The 19,556-nt window shown below is 36.1% G+C and overlaps 1 protein-coding gene across 1 annotated transcript in view; it reads right to left on the bottom strand.

Moving 5' to 3' along the window:
- Window positions 1-19,556, bottom strand: part of LOC142317963 (uncharacterized) — a 212,881-nt gene that overhangs the window by 24,858 nt on the left and 168,467 nt on the right. The window contains exon 18 of the mRNA XM_075354495.1: window positions 11,515-11,658. Coding sequence (XP_075210610.1) covers window positions 11,515-11,658 — 144 coding nt within the window. The remainder of the gene's footprint in view (window positions 1-11,514; window positions 11,659-19,556) is intronic.

Genomic DNA, 19,556 nt, shown 5'->3' with positions numbered 1-19,556 from the left:
CATTACACTATTAATTATTATTGTTATCATATTGCAATGTAATATAACAAAAGTGTCGTAATATAATTAAAATTAAACATTAGTAACGTAATGTAACTTCTACAATGACAATCACAAAATAGTTACAATTTTAATGGGAGGGATGTACTTGATGGATTGACAGCAAATTATCAATATTTGGCTTCAGTTTTGTTAGGAATAAGCGCAAATCTCCCCGTTCTGTGATACTGAATCTGCTCCTTTTTTTTGATAAAATGTTTGTAATGACACTAAAACTTTTTTCGACAAGATATGACGAGGAAAACTCTATCAAAAGCTTTCTTGCAATTCTCCACAGTCCAGGATATTTTTCTGGTATTTCTGCCTGCAGCCGAAATGTTTGATACCCTCTTTTAAATTTCACCTTCAGCTCCTCATTAGTGCTAAGCTCGAGTAGCTCCTCTTGTAATATCACATTCTCCACTTCCGTTTCATCAAATGGATTTTATGATCCATGGTGGTATTTCCATCGTCAGAATATCTTCAAATCTGATTTTGAAGTCATCATGCAGGGCAATTAAATGTTGAACGTATGTCTGAATAACCTCATCAAGGCATTCTACCTGTGACAAGTTTGAAAACTGGTAAAATACGCGCAGACTAATATTTTGCTTCATAAATTTCAATTTTCCAAGAAATGCTGAAATTACACCCTTTGTTTTTATTAAATTGAGACTGTCCCCTTGTAATTGTAAGTTAATGTCATTAAATTTTTTGAACAAATCTGTCAAATACGCGATGTCAGCTTTCAAAGTGATCAGGTTTTCTTTTAAATCTGAATCTTTACCTTCCAAAAAATCTAAAACTGATTCAAAAAGTGAGTAAAATCTTGTTAAACATGCACCTTTCGACAACCAGCGTACTTCAGTATGTAAGAGCAATCGTTGGAAGTCTTCATCATTTTCATCGTACAATTGGGCAAATAAACGTGTATTCAATGCATTGCTTCTTATCTTGTTAACATCATTAATTACAAGTTGAAGCGATTGGTGCAATCTATCACTCAGATTTTTCGCTACTAGGTGTTGTCGGTGGATGACACAGTGAATTGCAGTTACCTCTGATATAATTCTTTTAAGATGACTTATAAACCCACGATATCGCCCGACCATGGCAGGAGCTCCATCTGTTGCCACCGAAATGACGTTTGTGAATGGAATTGATTTTTCGTTAAAAAATCACTCAGGACATTAAATATTTATTCACCTTTAGTGTCCGTCTCCAAAGTTTTCGCGAATAGTAGCTCTTCATGAATTTCTTCGTCCATAACAAATCGAACATATGCCAATAATAATGCTTCATTACCAGGTAAAGTTGACTCGTCCAGTTGAATAGAAAAATAAGTTGTTTGTAGATAGTTACACAAGAAACTTTCAATATCAGAGCTCATTTCATCAATACGTCTTTGTACAGTGTTGTTACTCAAAGGAATTCTTTTGAGTATGTCTAATGGAGATTTGTGCAAAACAGTTTTTAAAACCTCTTCAACAGCGGGTAAAATTAACTGTTCTCCAATGGTGTGCGGATTTCCAGATTTCGCTATAAGTAATGAAATATTTTACGATACCCGCAAGCCATCATCGTTACTTTCAGACGTTGAAGCGAACATACTGTGCACGGTAGGTCTCTTTTCATATTTTTCCTTTAATGTTTGAAAATATTTCAAATCTTTACCTATTTTATCAGGATGACACCTTCTTAGATGATCTTCGATGGTTTCATAGAGTCATTGCTCAAAATTTTGCTGCACAAAAGGCATATAGGCAATTGCTTGTCTGCCTTTGATGGAAGAAATCCAAATTTTAAATAATCAACACTGTACAGTCGACATTTCTTCTTAGATTCAGCCATGTTTCGTATCAGTTACCTACTGGTAAATAAAAAAAAAACTTTGTTTTAGTAATCTCAAGGCAGTCTTACTTAACAGGATATGACTATTTTAACAGAATAGGATTAATTAATTATTGCTATGAAATAAAGTACTAGCGGCAAACTGATTCTAATTATTAAAAGCAATAAATCATAATAAAGTTTTACGAAAATGGCTGAACCGATTTTAATGTGATGTAAGACATTTTTTCATTAAATATATTTTGATATATTTCTGTAAATTCTATAGAAAATACTTTTAAATAACCAATATTTTGATATCACAACTCTGCGATTTTAATCATTTATTTATTACTTTGATGCACGTTACGAGTATGTAAAGACAGGTATAATTTATGAAAATATACAACATGTTACAGAATAAGGGTTACGACTGGGAAATGGTATGTTCAGGGTCAGTTTTTAAGTCGATTCCAATAGTTTTTTATATATCTGAAAAAAAATTTACACCAAAAATTAATAAATCCTTAAACGGAAGAAATTTCTTTAGGAATAAGCCTCGCCTTTTGTACCTATGTATTTTTTGTAATTTACTGACGTGTACAATAAATTGTCAAATAAATAAATAAACAATAAATAAAATAAAAGTAAGTATAACAAAAAAGCAGGTAAGTACTTACTACTTTTTCCGACACTGGCAAACGCTAACATCTATTCACTTTACTTTTCTTTTCGAAATTCCGGAAACAAATGAGTAACGTTTATCCTTGGCAATCGTATTTATATTAGTGAAGAATCAAACAAGTTCATGCAAAATTGCTAGCACACACACACCACAAGTCGTATTTCATCCCTTTGCACGTCTGAACAAGCGTTGCGGACGGCGGCGGCGGCGCTTTGCAAGTCTCAACACGTTCGTTGTACTGAATATGGAATATGCAAGTTTTTACAAGCAACAGTAGCTTCCCAAAACATTATCTGCCTAGATTGATACACAAAATCACGCCAACATTTTTCATGGACCCCCGCTTACAAATTGTGAACCCCCATTTTTTTGTCACGCCAACGTAGACCCCCATCGAGTCTCCCGTGGACACCTGGGGATCCACCTGGACCACTTTGGGAATCAATGCTCTAAATATATTTCACAAACAGCACAATATTGAAAAATTAAAATTTTTATCAGAAAATGTATAAATTAAATGTTACACATTTGGCAATATAACTTGGTTATAACTTTATAACACTTTTTTCCTTTCCTCTGATTTCTTTTATATTCAGGAATATATTCAGAGTAATACAGTGTTTTTCTGATAAAAAACTAATAATAATTTTAAGAATTATAAATCTCTATTTTCATAGTTACCTAAGTTTTATGTTGTTAAAGTAAATCACAGCAAGTAGTATTGCAATTGAGTTGTTTGATAGAATCAGTAAAAAACGAAGCACACATTCTTTCTCTGTCTTTCATACATAGCTCTATAACGCATAGTTTTGGAAGACTTCAACATATTCAGACAGCCACCTCATTTCTCCCTACTTATACTAGTGTCTACCTTGCAGCTTAGATAATAGTATGCAACTGGGATGTTTCTACTTCTCAATCCTTTACTGAAGTATATTGTCCTATGCTTCATGTGTAAAAATTTATTTTCTATTTTCTCAATAAATGAATTCAACTATTTCTACGAGCTGGTTCTAATTTGATTGTTTGTAGATATTTTAATTTTCCTTCTATCAATATCAATGTTATTCATATTTTTATATTTTTGCATAATTTCAATAATAGCAAATTGCTCTGCAATTTTTTTTTATTACAATTAGTAAGCAGTTTTTTAATTGATAAATACTAGAATTATTAAACCTATCTCATCTGTATTTTTGCTACTACTAGTGTTTTTCCTTTTAACTTTTATAAATATTGCAAAATTCCTGTACTATAATATTACTGATATTATTCCTGTAAAAATGTGTCTGCGACATGTAATACTAAACATACATTAACCAAACTTTACAGGGTCCATACCCACACTTTCAGAATCATTTTAAAACAAAAATTCAAACGTTACATCTAAAAAAGAGGTCAAAAATACCCCTTTTTTCACAATTTAGCAACACCAATATCTAATATAATAAATTATTTCCTATATGTTTGTCATCACCTAGTGGTCGCATTACTTAACATCTAAAATTCAAATTTTCAGGGCTACAAGATATACATAAGTCGAAATAAGTTTGAATTAATTCAATCATCTTCTTGGTCCAATGGCCACTGGTTCCAGATACCCATTCTTCTTGCCATCCCAGTAGCATAATCCTAATCGTAATCCTTTCTCTGCTCGGATCCAGACCTTCTAAAGGTTAGCTCCATTGCTACCGATGGAAGTCCCCGGACCAGGTTTTACTAAGACCACCTTGACAGTGGCTCGCTTAATTTTGGCTGCTGGCGCCTGGGCTGGCAGCGGCGGACCAATACACTTTGGTGCGGGCGCGGCAGCTACTGCGGCGAAGGAGACACCATTCGTTTAATAACTTGCGGAGTTCGCCAAGAGCTTCACCCGTCACCGGCCTGAAGCCCCTAATTCCCTCCACTACCTGATCAACCTTGCCAGATAGCGGTGACACGACCGAATCCAAGACAAGGTTAGCGCCCTGGAATCCCTCACATTTAAGTGCCAGACCCAAGACCAACAACCCACACTCCCTCAAGTAGGAGTCGACTAACTGTCGAAGCTCCAATGCAACCCTCGACACCTTTTTAGAGATTTTTGAACATTCTGCTCGCATCTCCGCAATCCGCCCCAAACTGTCGGACCCAGAGTTCCCCTGCCGCACAACAGACTTCCCTCCAGCAAACTTCCCGCTCAGGACCGAACACTGCACCGCTGTTTTCCGTCTTCCCAGACTTCGCGGGAAGCCGCCCTTCGGGCTTGGCTTTTCCCTCATAGCCGCGCACTCCTTGTGCGGATCCGACCGCAGTCTTCCCCGCACAACTCGTGACAGAGGTTTCGGCTGGAGTTTTAGTGCAATCCACGGCACAAGGGCGTTACACTATCTCTGTGAAGACCTCCTATGCGGAGGACCGGGGCCTCGGCAGAGACCTATCGATTGACCTTCTCGGCTGGAAGGGATCCCCGGCTACCAAGTCCTAGACCAGGCCGACCAAGTTCTCCAAGCAACCTCCCCCGGATTGCTCCATCGCAGCTTAAAAGAAAAGTACCAACTGTGACGCCAGGCACTACGTACACAGTCTGAATGAATCTATCACCTAGCCCAAAGCAAGGTGAGCATTCAACAATTTCTTCCTCGAGATGGGCCGTCCATTCTCACACAACCCACTCGACTGGTCAAAAGCTAAAAGCTCCTATATGACCACCGGCGAGGTCGGAGCGAAATCGCTTCCCGAACCTGCCAGAGGATCTGAAGCTTTCCTTGCCCTCATGAACTACGAATGGGAACACCGATATACAAAGGAAAAGTCCTTATTTCGTCGACGGTAGCACTACTGCAACACACTAGGCCGCTGTTTTGTTTGCATTCTGCAGCAACGTAGGTTGACTAACCGCCACCGATCGTTGTACAATCCCGATGACGTGTACGTAGGACACTTTTCTTGCAGAAAATCGCACCGGTATTGCAAAGTAAGTTTACAGTGCGGGGCCAGAGGCCGAGAAGCGATCTACATATACCTGCATATCTCTAACTCATCTTTTACCAACAGTGGCCACTACTGAAGTCTTGCTCGATGCTAACTTAGACTTCTAGCCCTAAGCCATCCACTTACCACCTGAACATTCCAGTTGGCCTGTTCCTCCTCGGTTTTCCCCGCAACCAGGAGGACAAGAATGTCTGCATATGCGACTAATTTTGCATCCCCGCTCAAGAGCCTGTTTAAGCAGACCGTCGAAGATGAGCTTCCACAACGGCAGATCAAGGACCGATCCCTTGTGGAACCACGCCATACATGTTCAATCGCTCGCAGCCATATTCTGTATCATTACGCCTGTTACGTAAGTAGTTGTTTATTACGCCCACAAGATATCCGCTGATGTTCTTTTCTTGCAGAGCAGTAATTATTACATCCCACAGAACACTTCCAAAGGCATCTTTGACATTGAGGAGCATCACACGTGGACTCCTCCTCTAACGCCACGTGTGTCTGCACTCCTGTCTCTGGCCTATCCTATTACGTGCTGAAGAGCACCTACTGTTGATTTGCCCCCAACGAAACCATATTGGCTAGGGGCCAACCAATATTTTGTGCTTTTCCTCGAGCTAAAGGAGGAACTGGTTGGCCAAATCTCTCCATGAACAATTTATATGCCTTACCCCATGGATCTTCATTTAAATCTTCCAGGAGATTTAAATGAAGATCTTACCAAGCCACCACATCACCTGGAATTAAAGATAGTAACTACTGTTATGCTCTTGCGGAATCTGGAGCCACCAAAACTGCAATGGAAGTTGACTATATATCAAAAATTTATCAAGAAATATCATAGAAGCAACATTTCTTACTGAAAAAATATAAGAGAAGATGTTTTCATAACAAGGATTCTAATAATTTCAATTTAAATGTTTGCAATTCCCTTTAAGATTATCATATGCAATGACTATCAATAAATCACAAGGACAATTTCTAAACAATGCTGGATTACTGTTGGAAAATAGTTGTTTTGGCCATGGTCAATTATATGTGGTGTGCTCAAGAGTTGGTTCACCAAGATATTTATTCACTCAAGCTGAGAATCGCCAAACAACATAATTTACAAACTACCTAATTAACTACATGAGATAATATCTTTTTATTTTTTTTCTACTTTAATGTATTGTAATACATTTTACTTTATTTTCATTGTTCGGCAACATTACCCAATATCCACGCAATGTTGCTGGTAACATATATATAAGTCAAAGTTAGTTTTAATTAATATTTGTGGTTAATGGATAGAGTATCAATAAAAAATTCTTACAGAAATTGTGGTTTAAATTTTTCGTTCAATATGTGTTCCGTTCCATGTCGAGCCATCCGGTGCTCCGATCTAGTGGGTGCTAGCGCTCACCGAAAAGTTCTGCTCGTACTAGCATTTGGCGCTCGAATCTGATCCAAGGCAGTCACGTCATACTCTTAGACTGGATGGACTCCATTCTTTGTTCAGATGAACGTTAGCTATAATGTTTTATTTAATTTTTTATTTTTATATGTCAAGTTATATGTTATGTTACAATTCATTTCATGAACTGTCAAGACGACAATTCATTAAACCATTATTCAACAAGTAACAAGGCATTGTCTTCATTCATCACCTACATTTTTGAGATGCCACGTCCTTTTTTCTTTTCTTTTTTAAAACATCCCTGGCCTCCGCCATTAGGCTATGTGCAGGAATGTCAGATTGTCGTGGCAGTTGACTGCCCCCCTGTCTTGCCTTTTCTTTGGCGTCCCATCAGGGTCCTCTAAGTTTCATCAAGATGCAGTAGCCCTCCCTTCTGGACGACCACTACATCCCTCCACTGAGAGGCTACCCTTCCCGTCCCAATTCATTCATCACCTATGAACATACAGTCCAACCTCGCTCTAAAATCTACCAATATGTAAATCATTTACTCTACGAAAAGACTACCGCCAGGATGGCGAAGCCGGCCCAGTCGACTTTAACAATAAAATATAACCCTTTCTCTCCGCGACGGGCTAGCCACCCTGCTACTAGCAGGAATTATATTATACTAGCCGCCCGGGCAGAGCTGGCCCGGGCGGCTAGTATAATATAATTCAACATTATATTAAATGCTTTGTTTTATTCTGGGGTTTAACATTATTATGCAACGCATAAACAACATTGGAAGTTGAATATTAATGTACATTAATATATTTTTTAAATATAATAAATATTAATACATCATATGCAATGACTATCAATAAATCACAAGGACAATCCCTAAACAATGCTAGATTACTGTTGGTAAATAGTTGTTTTGGCCATGGTCAATTATATGTGGTGTGCTCAAGAGTTGGTTCACCAAGATATTTATTCACTCAAGCTGAGAATCGCCAAACAACATAATTTACAAACTACCTAATTAACTACATGAGATAGACAGACTTATAAGCCACATACTAAGGCATCCTGGAATAGTCGCTTTAATATTGGAAGGACAGGTAGAAGGAAAAAATTGTGTAGGCAGGCCACGTTTGGAATATGCAAAACAAATTGTTAGGGATGTAGGATGTAGAGGGTACACTGAAATGAAATGACTAGCACTAGATAGGGAATCTTGGAGAGCTGCATCAAACCAGTCAAATGACTGAAGACAAAAAAAAAACTAAAAAAAACACATCTTTTAATATACTTTCATGTGAGATGAAAAATGATAATCCTGATTATCTCAGTACTCTCCTGGTACTGAGATTTTATTAGAGAACTTACGGCTGGTAATCTACCTAACATTCTATATGGTACTAAGAATTTAAATGATGTGATTTTGTTCTTATAATGCACATTGTGTACATGTGTTTATACAGCAGTATATGTGCTTTTGAGCCGAGTGATTCCTCTGCAGCATAAGTTGCTGACCCTGCCTACATATTGGTTAGGTTTATGCCAACTGCCAATTTCTTATGTGAGCATTTATATTTCTAATTAGGCATCATTTTTCTTTTTATTTGCTCAAAAGAATTGCAGTTTATTTATTTGTTTGAATTTAATATGAATATATAAAATTAAATCATAAATAAACAGTAACTACCAAAACAAATTAAATAACCACCAAACAGTAACAAAATCTTTTTTTTTTTTTTTGTCTTCAGTCATTTGACTGGTTTGATGCAGCTCTCCAAGATTCCCTATCTAGTGCTAGTCGTTTCATTTTGGTATACCCTCTACATCCTACATCCCTAACAATTTGTTTTACATATTCCAAACATGGCCTGCCTACACAATTTTTCCCTTCTACCTGTCCATCCAATATTAAAGCTACTATTCCAGAATGCCTTAGTATGTGGCCTATAAGTCTGTCTCTTCTTTTAACTATATTTTTCCAAATGCTTCTTTCTTCATCTATTTGCCGCAATACCTCTTCATTTGTCACTTTATCCACCCGTCTGATTTTTAACATTCTCCTATAGCACCACATTTCAAAAGCTTCTAATCTTTTCTTCTCAGATACTCCGATCGTCCAAGTTTCACTTCCATATAAAGCGACACTCCAAACATATACTTTCAAAAATCTTTTCCTGACATTTAAATTAATTTTTGATGTAAACAAATTATATTTCTTACTGAAGGCTCGTTTCGCTTGTGCTATTCGGCATTTTATATCGCTCCTGCTTCGTCCATCTTTAGTAATTCTACTTCCCAAATAACAAAATTCTTTTACCTCCATAATCTTTTCTCCTCTTATTTTCACATTCACATTCATGGTCCATCTTTGTTATTTCTACTACATTTCATTACTTTTGTTTTGTTCTTGTTTATTTTCATGCGATAGTTCTTGTGTAGGACTTCATCTATGCCGTTCATTGTTTCTTCTAAATCCTTTTTACTCTCGGCTAGAATTACTACATCATCAGCAAATCGTAGCATCGTTATCATTTCACCTTGTACTGTTACTCTGAATCTAAATTGTTCTTTAACATCATTAACTGCTAGTTCCATGTAAAGATTAAAAAGTAACGGAGATAGGGAACATCCTTGTCGGACTCCCTTTCTTATTACGGCTTCTTTCTTATGTTCTTCAATTATTACTGTTGCTGTTTGGTTCCTGTACATGTTAGCAATTGTTCTTCTATCTCTGTATTTGAACCCCAATTTTTTTTAAATGCTGAACATTTTATTCCAGTCTACGTTATCGAATGCCTTTTCTAGGTCTATAAACGCCAAGTATGTTGGTTTGTTTTTCTTTCATCTTCCTTCTACTATTAATCTGAGGCCTAAAATTGCTTCCCTTGTCCCTATACTTTTCCTGAAACCAAATTGGTCTTCTCCTAACACTTCTTCCACTCTCCTCTCAATTCTTCTCTATAGAATTCTAGTTAAGATTTTTGATGCATGACTAGTTAAAATAATTGTTCTATATTCTTCACATTTATCTGCCCCTGCTTTCTTTGGTATCATTACTATAACACCTTTGTTGAAGTCTGATGGAAATTCCCGTTATTCAACAAAACCTAAAACACTAATAATAAAATTCGGCTTTTACAGGATCCCGCATAATCAATCGATAAAAAATTCCAAAATTACATCAAACAAAAAATAAATAACTAAAAACTAAGAATTTAAAAACATAAACCGTAATAACCACAACCCAATATCAACTGCAATGATAATAAATTTAAAACATCCGTTAAATTTGAATCGGCAAAGTGGTCAGTACGCTGATGAATTATTTGAATTTTCACAAAGTTACACAATTAAATATCTTAATTTTCACAAACTATATGAAAATCACTTTGTAATTCTGGAAGAAACAAAAATTAATATTATTCTTTTATATAATTAGTAAGAATGAAGTTAAGCAATACAATTTTGTGAGTAAAATGTGAGAGGATAACCCAATAAAATTTTATTAAGTGCATCACAATTTTCAAGTAGGAGTCAATCCATTTGAAGTGTCCCAAAAAACCATAAGCTGGTTGCTTGACCGTTCAAAAAAATGAAACTAACCCACTTGTTTCCTACATGTTTCAGGCTCTTAAAACTATTTTTTTTTTTAATTGTTATTTACGCAGTAAATAAGGAAGGAAAATTTTTCCTTCAATATGTGTATCATTTACTCTATGAAATGACTACTGCCAAGATGATGAAGCCGGCCCAGTTGACTTCAACAATAGAATATAACCCTTTCCCTCCTGAAGGGCTAGCCGCCAGGCCAGCTAGTATAATATAATTCACAATTATACTAAACAGGCTATAAAACTTGGATTTTGGATTAACTTAGTGATTCTGGATTTTATATCCAATCCAGTTAAAAGAAAGAAAAGAAGTAATCTTGACGCCAACTATTAACTCTGTAGGTCATGTGGATAAAGCAGCATTACCGAATATGAAAAGATAATTTGCAAAGCATTTTTAACAGCTTTGTATCTTTATCTCCTTAACCTTTTTCTTTCTTTTTTCCTGTATAGCCTCCAGTAATTACCGTTCAGATAATACTTCAGAGGATGAATGAGGATGATATGTATGAGTGTAAATGAAGTATAGTTTTGCACAGTCTCAGTTCGACCATTCCTGAGATGTGTGGTTAATTAAAACTCAACCACCAAAGAACACTGGTATCTACAATCTAGTATTTAAATCCATGTAAAAATAACTGAATTTACTAGTTCTTGAACGCTGGAACTCTCGACTTCCAAATCAGCTGATTTGTGAAGACGCATTCACCCCTAGACCAACCCGGTGGGTTTTATCTCCTTAAGCCAAACAAATACTAGTTAATCCAGCCATTAACTTAATAATCGTTTAGATACTTCTAATGGTTATTTGTATTGCAGACAAATGTACAGCTTTAATTATGAAATTCTATTAAATCAAGTTTATTAAAGTATAATTTTTGTTTACTGTCACAGACCAGAAAAACCCAAAATGTCATGTTATCAATAAATGTAGCTCAACATAAATTATGAACATCAAAATAGAAAGTACTTACATTATCAGCTATCAAGCAATCTTCTGCCTGGTTAATGGGTAAAAACATACATTCTATTTTCTTAATTTCTTCCTGTTTGTTTTCTACTTTTACATAGGCAAACAACATATTTTCATCTACACGCGAGTAATGAATATCCATCATCTAAAAAAAAAAATTAACCACTAAATTAGCAACTGTCAATAATCACTCAAAAATAATTAATTTCTTTACACATTTAAAATATTTAACCTTTTTCTTTCAAAGAAAGGTTTATAAATAAATATTACTTCTAAAGTGCCATTATTTCACACAGTGTATGTTCATTATGTCTTATTATATTTGAAAAGCTACATTTACTCATCAATATTTTAGTTCACTTTGATAACTTAAATCATACTTTTACAGAAAGAACTCAAAATCATAATACCAACATAAAACATGGGTTCAAAAATCTTGCAATCAGTGTCTTATGTTTAATGAGATGATCATAATAGTGCCTTTACTGTTGTGGTATTACCTCCACTACTTGGGGTTGTATATTCTGTTAAAATCTGATATCTTGCTTTCATTGAGACAAAATTGTTGATATTTGTAAATCAACCAGTGGGTGATCATGCAGGATGGCAAATGGTTAGTGATGGGTGGTGACGCATGGATGAAAGTGACATATAATTCACAAATGTCTGCAGTTTCAGGCATTCAGGTCTTGGAAAATACACCCCAAGAATATGTGGCAAGGATTAGTACACTGATCTTTATAACTTAACATAAAATACTAACAAATACTTAAATACAATTTCCACAACTCAAACCAAATCTAAAATAAATACCACCTTTATTTTAAACCATAAATAAATTATAGTCTTATATGAATTAAAATTCTCAAAGGAGAAGTTTGAGAGCAGACAATCACCATCATTGTCCACTGTAATTCAGCTACTGAAGCAAAACAATTTTGATGTTCTAAATAATTATTTCTGCCTAACAATAAAAAGATGTTCAATTACTTTTTATTCGATTTTCCATAAAAAATTTTTTTCTCAAACATATATTGCTCATTTATTTCATATATGGAACACCTTATAGTTTTAATATATTTTCAAATGACAAGAATAAATAATAAAACTTGAGTAAAAAATCCAATAGAAAAAACAATTATTAGTTAAATAAGAAAATGTTTACATTTTGAATATCTGCCATTTAATTAAAGAAACTTCAATCTGTATGATTTTATTATATTTCAGAACTTTGTTAAAAATTGTAAACAGCAGCAAGAAGAGTACAATATTTGTACAGAATTTAATTATGAAATATTAATTATGAAACGTCTTTGGTAAATACATAAAATGTACAGAAATATTTTGGTGTACTGTATATAAATAATCTTCATTACTGAGGAACTGTCTAATCTTCATCACTTCATTAATGCAATCTATGTAACGATAAAATAAAATTATGTATTGATCAGAATAAAATATTTATTTCCTGTTATCTAAGTATATTTAGATACTTCATCACAAAATTCTAAATGTAATTCATTCAAAACTACGTTTTGAATATATTAATATTGCATTAATATTTTTATATATTATTACAGTATTAATATATAAAATCTTGGTTCTCTGAATCCATCTCAACTGCTTTTACTTTGAGATCTAAACAAAAAATCATTCATTTAACAATAACAATATTATTATATAATCAGATAAATTAGAATAAAGATTGGGGAAAGGTTACTTTATTGGACTTAGTAAATCCAGTTACATATTCAAATTGTGACTTTTACAGCAGTCAAAAAACAAAGTCACTGAAGTTGTTCACTGAAACCTTTGCTTACTTTAATACAATCTCATATCTACCTCTACCATGAATTACTTAAAAGAGGTATAAAAGTTTTTCTAAGGTTATATTGCGACTGTGCAAGAAAAGAAATGTATTCTTTTCGTTACAGATAACTACATTTTTTTAACCTTTATACAATTATTATAGTATTATTTAACATTTACGAATTACTAGACTACAAATGGAATAAGTTATCACAAGCTACCTCTGAAAAATGCAATGAATTAACATTGTTTTAGCCAGCCCAATTTTCATCAGTTAACATACACAATGAAAGCAGTATCAGACAGGAATCCTTGGCCGAGATTTTCCTCAATAACTTCCCCATCAAAATGTACACAACCCACCACTTACTGGTGGATTAGACCAACAAAAACTGCAGAAATAATACATCCATCACTTTTCTAATAACTAACTTCACAGGCGTGAAGCTACAGAAAAATTAAGAACTTATTAAAGATTCAATAAAATAATACGTATCTAAAAACAGAGAAAATTACTCACAATAAAATATAATAAATATTCTATTGAAACTTAATTAGACGAATTTGAAGTTAATTTTCAAACATTGCTAAACATAACCAAACTTACAATGTAAAATACAAAACTCCCCTTTCCGATCAATCATGCCAACATTCAATTTCAACAAATTTATATTGTAGGATCCAATTTTGAACAAAAAAGACTTTTCTAGTAAATATTTAACTGTATTCCATTCAATTTTTTAAAATTCTCTTTCAGTTTTATTCACATAATGTTTAAATTATTATTTTTAAACAATGATTTTCTTATCTGAATAGCTCTCAATAACTGCACTCTACGTCAGATGGATTAAAGTGGAGCCAGAGTTTATGTAACCAAGACCAATGTTTTTATTCTTCGCAAGCATATGACTATTCTAAAAGTATGATTGTAGTTTTAAAAAAATCTGATGTGAACACCACGCCACTTCCCTGTGCGCCTATTAAATTACCTGTACACATTTTTTGCTGCACCTCATTTAAACTTATTGCGTTTGAAAGCGAGATACGATCGTCCAATTCTTTAATAAATGGACAATTACACAATTGCTGAAATATTAGTTTTTATTAACATCAAATATTTATACATTTATTAATTCAATAATCTTACATTAAATATTAGGATAGAGTAAAAGTCCTTTTATTACTAGCATTACTAGATCAGTGTTATTCGTATCTTCGTGAGTTGCTGATTAACAAAAGTTTCAGATTTCTGGTGTGTCGTGCAATATATTGAGAGCCAGAGGCCTTTTGACCTTGGATTCCGGTGAGGTCAAGAATATAATAGACGGACTGTTCCCTCGGAGGGGGGAATGGAACTTTGGAGGAGGTGGAAGAAGATACGAATTCTCCACCGCTTCTCACGGAAGAGGAATTAGTGGCTGCAGTTAAACGGATCCCACTGGATAAGGTGCCGGGACCGGACCTACTGCCGAAACGGGCAGTTAAAGTGGAGGTTGAGACCAAACCCGGTGCCTTTTTGAGGGTGTACAACAATTGTTTAGTAGGAGTGTACCCCTAGAGATGGAGGTGGCAGCGCCTGGTACTTGTCTCTAAGTCAGGGACGGATCCGGTGTTGTCGTTCTCTTACAGACCTCTGGCAGTGATTGACACAATATTTAAGGTATTCGAACGCACTCTGCAACAGAGGTAGTCCAGAGCTACAGAGGACGCAGGGGGGCTTTCAAACAAACAATTTGGATTCCGTAGAGGGAGGTCGGCCTTAGATGCGGTGGCGGAAGTTGTAGGGATGGCAAGAAGTTATGTGCGCTCGTGGCGTCGGATGTCCGTAACATTATTAATTGAGTGACTCACGGCGTCATCGGGACCGTGCTGGAGAACAGGAAAGTTTTCCCATACCTTCGAAGGATAATCCTTTCTTATTTAAATGGCCGCAAACTCATCTGCAAAGCGACGGAGAGACCGCTTGAACGGCGTATAGATAGGGGAGTACCACAAGGGTCGGTTCTTGGACCTACCATTTAGAATATTATCTACGACATTGTATTCCGGGTTCCATCACCGCCGGGAGTCATGGTTGTAGGGTATGCGGACGACTTTGCCCTCGTGGTCGAGGCGACCACACTGAAGGAGTCCGTTGCCTGAATACAGGAGTCTTATGCCGCGATTAGAGACTGGATGACAGGAGCAGACTAACCATGGCCCCAGACAAGACTGAGGTCGTTGTTATAACAACTACCAAGAGAAGATCAACTTTGAAAATGGTTGAAGGTCGGTAGTTTTGAAGGCTTCCATCAAGTACCTAGGTGTATGGGTGGATGCGAAGTTACGCTTTGGCACTCATGCTATGGAGACATGCCAAAAGGCAGAAAAGGTGAGACGGCGAATAGTTAGTTTGTTACCGAATAACGGAGGACTCAGCCGGTAGAGGAGAAGGTTGCTGTCTAGCGTCGTGTTCTCTGTGCTACTATATGATGCCGAAGTTTGGAGAGGAGTACCAAATATGGTAAATACAGGAGTCCCCTCGAAGCGATACAAAGAAGGAGCTGTCTCCGAATCACAGTAGCGAACCATACGGTTTCCCGCGAGACTGCGGACGTCTTAGAGGGAATATTACTGGTAAACGTTGAGATTCTTCGTAGGAAGAGGATGAAAGAACTAGTTGCTCTAACACCCGCTGCAAAAAGAAGACTGGCTAATTCCACCATGGAAAAGAGTTGAAAAGGGAATGGCAATGTCGATGGGATGATAGTGAGAGGAGTCGATGGACGTACCGCATGATCAGGACCTGGAGGGTTGGTGCGGGCGTACCCATGGCTCGCTGGATTAATATCTTACTCAGTTTCTGGTGGACCATGCGAGATTACCTTTAAAGGTTTGGACTTGACTACTCCCAATGTTCTCCGGTTTGTGAGAGTGTGGATGAAACAGCCTATCATGATTTTTCAGCTGTACCAGATTCGAGGATCATAGGAATGAAGCATTGCATGCAGTATGCTGAAGAGATATGTTTTCACTTGAGAAAGTGCAACGGATCATGCTTGAGAGTGCAAGTAATTGGATGGCCGTAGCAATATTGGCCAGAAAGGTAATGCAGGAGCTCTACGCCTGGAAGGAGTCCCGCAGGGGCAGGCGAAGAAGAGGTTGCCGGAGGGCATTTGAAAGGACAGGCTCTTGGCTGAACGCCTAGGGATCCCCATATGTGGGGGGTCATCTGGCTGTGTTGAGGTCAGGGACATTACTCTTATGTGTCCGATGGTGGCCTGTGGTAAGTAGTATGTGATAAGTATATTGTATGTCAGTGACTGTTTATGACTGTTGTGTTGTTGAGGGATGTGTCTATGAAGTGATGTGTGTGTGTACATGGTGTGTGATTAGTTTGTTGCTGTTATATATAAACATAGATCAGAAATAGTAAGTTTTCAAGTAATTTATTGTATTTCTGTCAGTAACAAAACAGTTATTATCTAAGTAATTTCTCCTTTACAGTTGTATAATTTCCATTTTTTTAATTTTATAACAGCAATTCTTAATAAAAAATTCTTTTTTACAAATTTTTCACATCACCAAAAATGAATTTGGTTTTTCTTTACATTAAATAAGTGCATATGTAGTAATGTATTGTTTCTAAATAAATTAAAATTTTTCTAACTTTTCTTTGTTTTATTCAACATACCTTAGACCATTTTGTTCAGAATCAAATTCTCTTCAAGTTCTGTTTAAAAGTTTTATGTGTTTATTTATTAACCATTTAACAAAGTTATTATACGTCAAAATAAAAAACAGGATTTTTACTCCAATTTATTTATTTATTTTTTGTTTTTGTTTTCGGTGAGTCGGAGAAACCAAATTTACGGGCATAGTGTCAGGCTCGCTAACAGGTTCCACATGATGTTATGAAGAGTGCGCATATATGCCTGCGCCCTACCGACTAAACCTTCTATCTCATTCTCTCCCAGGGCCGGACCCGCAATTAAACATAACGTAGCCGCGGGAGATGTCTTCGAGCTCGGAGGTTCCAGACTCCCCATGCATCATCGCCGTAGCCCATCCACACAAGCGCGGACGAACGACGGCTTTGCACGAGGCTTTCCTTCACTCCCTCACTCGCCGATCGTGGTCTTCTCGATGTCTTCCAGTTTTTCCAGCTTCAATAGTTATCACCTATGTTGTATCAGGGGCGCCGCTTCCTTGAATCGAACCCGTAGACTCACGTGCCCTCTGTTCATTCTGGATTCTCGGGTTTCTACGATATTGTACTATTTCTGGAGTCCATTTACGAGCTCTCATCAGTAGCGTTTTACACGTATTGGATAAACAGTCAAATTTTCCGCGTCGTTCGCATTTTAGTCTCGTCTGGTCTGAAATGAGACCTGTCTGTTGTTCGTCAGATCCATCAGCAATCTTCCCAGCATCACTTGTACATCGATCCTCTGTCTTTTTACTGATCTGTCTTTCCGTATCCCGACTAGCCATAAGCATCAGAGCGGCTGTTGCCCACTGTTCTTTATTTCCGTCAGAACGCTTCACCTTCTTAACAGGACCCTTCACCGTCGCGGCCACTTTCGTGGTGCAGATCCGGGCTTCCATCCGGTGGTCAGGCACGCCGATGGTGACGTCACCCTCCTGTAATTACTTGCCTATAACCTAAATTATTATTAAGTTATACTTAAACTCGTAAATATAAAAATAGTAAAAAATACTATGTAACTGTTAAAAAACTAGTTTAGAGCACTTAAATGTTCTACCTGATCTTAAATAACACAACTCTCGGCTCACCAGAGCACCTATTTCACCACAACACTGCACGTACATTAGTAAGTGAAAAAATCGTATAAAAACTATTAAGTCCGTTGTCCATTAATCGAGAATACATATAAACATCCAGAAACAACCAGTCCACAATAATCCGATGTCCGTACCGTAAGAAAAACGAAAAAAACAGCCAAAATCCTGTAATAATCGTGGAGCCAAAATCAACACGACCACAATCATATGATTTTCCAACTCGACTACAACAATTGATTGGTTTTCACCTCAGATTTCTCAGAAACTACTCAAGATACGATTCTGCGACAATTTTCTATTCGATTTTTCAGGTCAAAAACCATAAGAAATCACTAATTTTGTTTCTTAATTAATGACTTAAAAATTTCAGTACCACCTTATTTTACCGGGGTAGCTAAAATCCCAGCGAAACTTTTCACTAGCAGTAACTTGCAAACGAAACATTTTAGGACATATGTGTATATTAATATTTTACATTATTTTCACCAGTAGAATAGGTTATGAAAGTCCAGAAGAATTTATACTCTGTATATACAGAGTGAGTTAAAAGTATGAAAACCCCTAAACAACTTTATAATCGTTCCAGACAGAATACTGTAACTCTCAGGACAAATGTATTGGTCATCTACTTTACCTTTTGACGAGAAATAGAATTATTACCCCTTTTTGGGGTGTGGCTCAGGGGTTGAAACTCAAATATTTTAAATGGTAACACCCTTTGTGGGATAAATCATTTTAAAGGTCTATTTAAGGTAAGAAAAATGTAATAAATAAAAAGTTGGTACAATGTCTGTACCCAAAATTGCGGTGGTATAAATTTTGGATTTTGATAAAAATTATATTGATAATAATTTAAGGAACTGCCATTGTAAACAAATAAATTTATTAAAATTTGATTGAATGGATATTATTGAATAAAATTATTTAAGCATAACACTTGCTTATTTACTTATATAACATTTTAATAAGTGTTTGAAACATCTTTCTTCTGTTATTTGACAGTGTGCCAGTCAGTTGTAAAAGGATGATACTGTATTAGCAGTGGTTCCCTAGTGATATTTTGCTGCTTTTTGAATTTTATTTTGCAAATCATCTATATCTTTGGACCTATTATGATAATATTTTTTAATTGGCTCCATGGAAAGTAATCCAAAGGGGCCAAGTCGGGTGATCAAGTCGGCTGGCAATTCTATTTGACCCTTTCAGCCACTCCATCTTCCAGAGAAAAATGCATTTAAAATTTCACATACCTGAAGACTGAAATGAAGTGGGGCACCATTGTATCAAAACCAAACGTTTTGGAAGTTCAGGCCAACAACATTTTGAATGTTTGGAATGAAATGGTCAAGAAGTAAAGCCTTATATTTCATTGCGTTTAAATTTCCATCAATAAATATTGGCCCAATCAATCATCCACCAACAATACCTGCGCATATGAATTACCTTCAC

Source organism: Lycorma delicatula, chromosome 1 (genome assembly GCF_047948215.1).
Source record: "Lycorma delicatula isolate Av1 chromosome 1, ASM4794821v1, whole genome shotgun sequence".
NCBI classification, from domain to species: Eukaryota; Metazoa; Arthropoda; class Insecta; order Hemiptera; family Fulgoridae; genus Lycorma; species Lycorma delicatula.
This window is presented reverse-complemented; position numbering and strand designations above follow the sequence as displayed.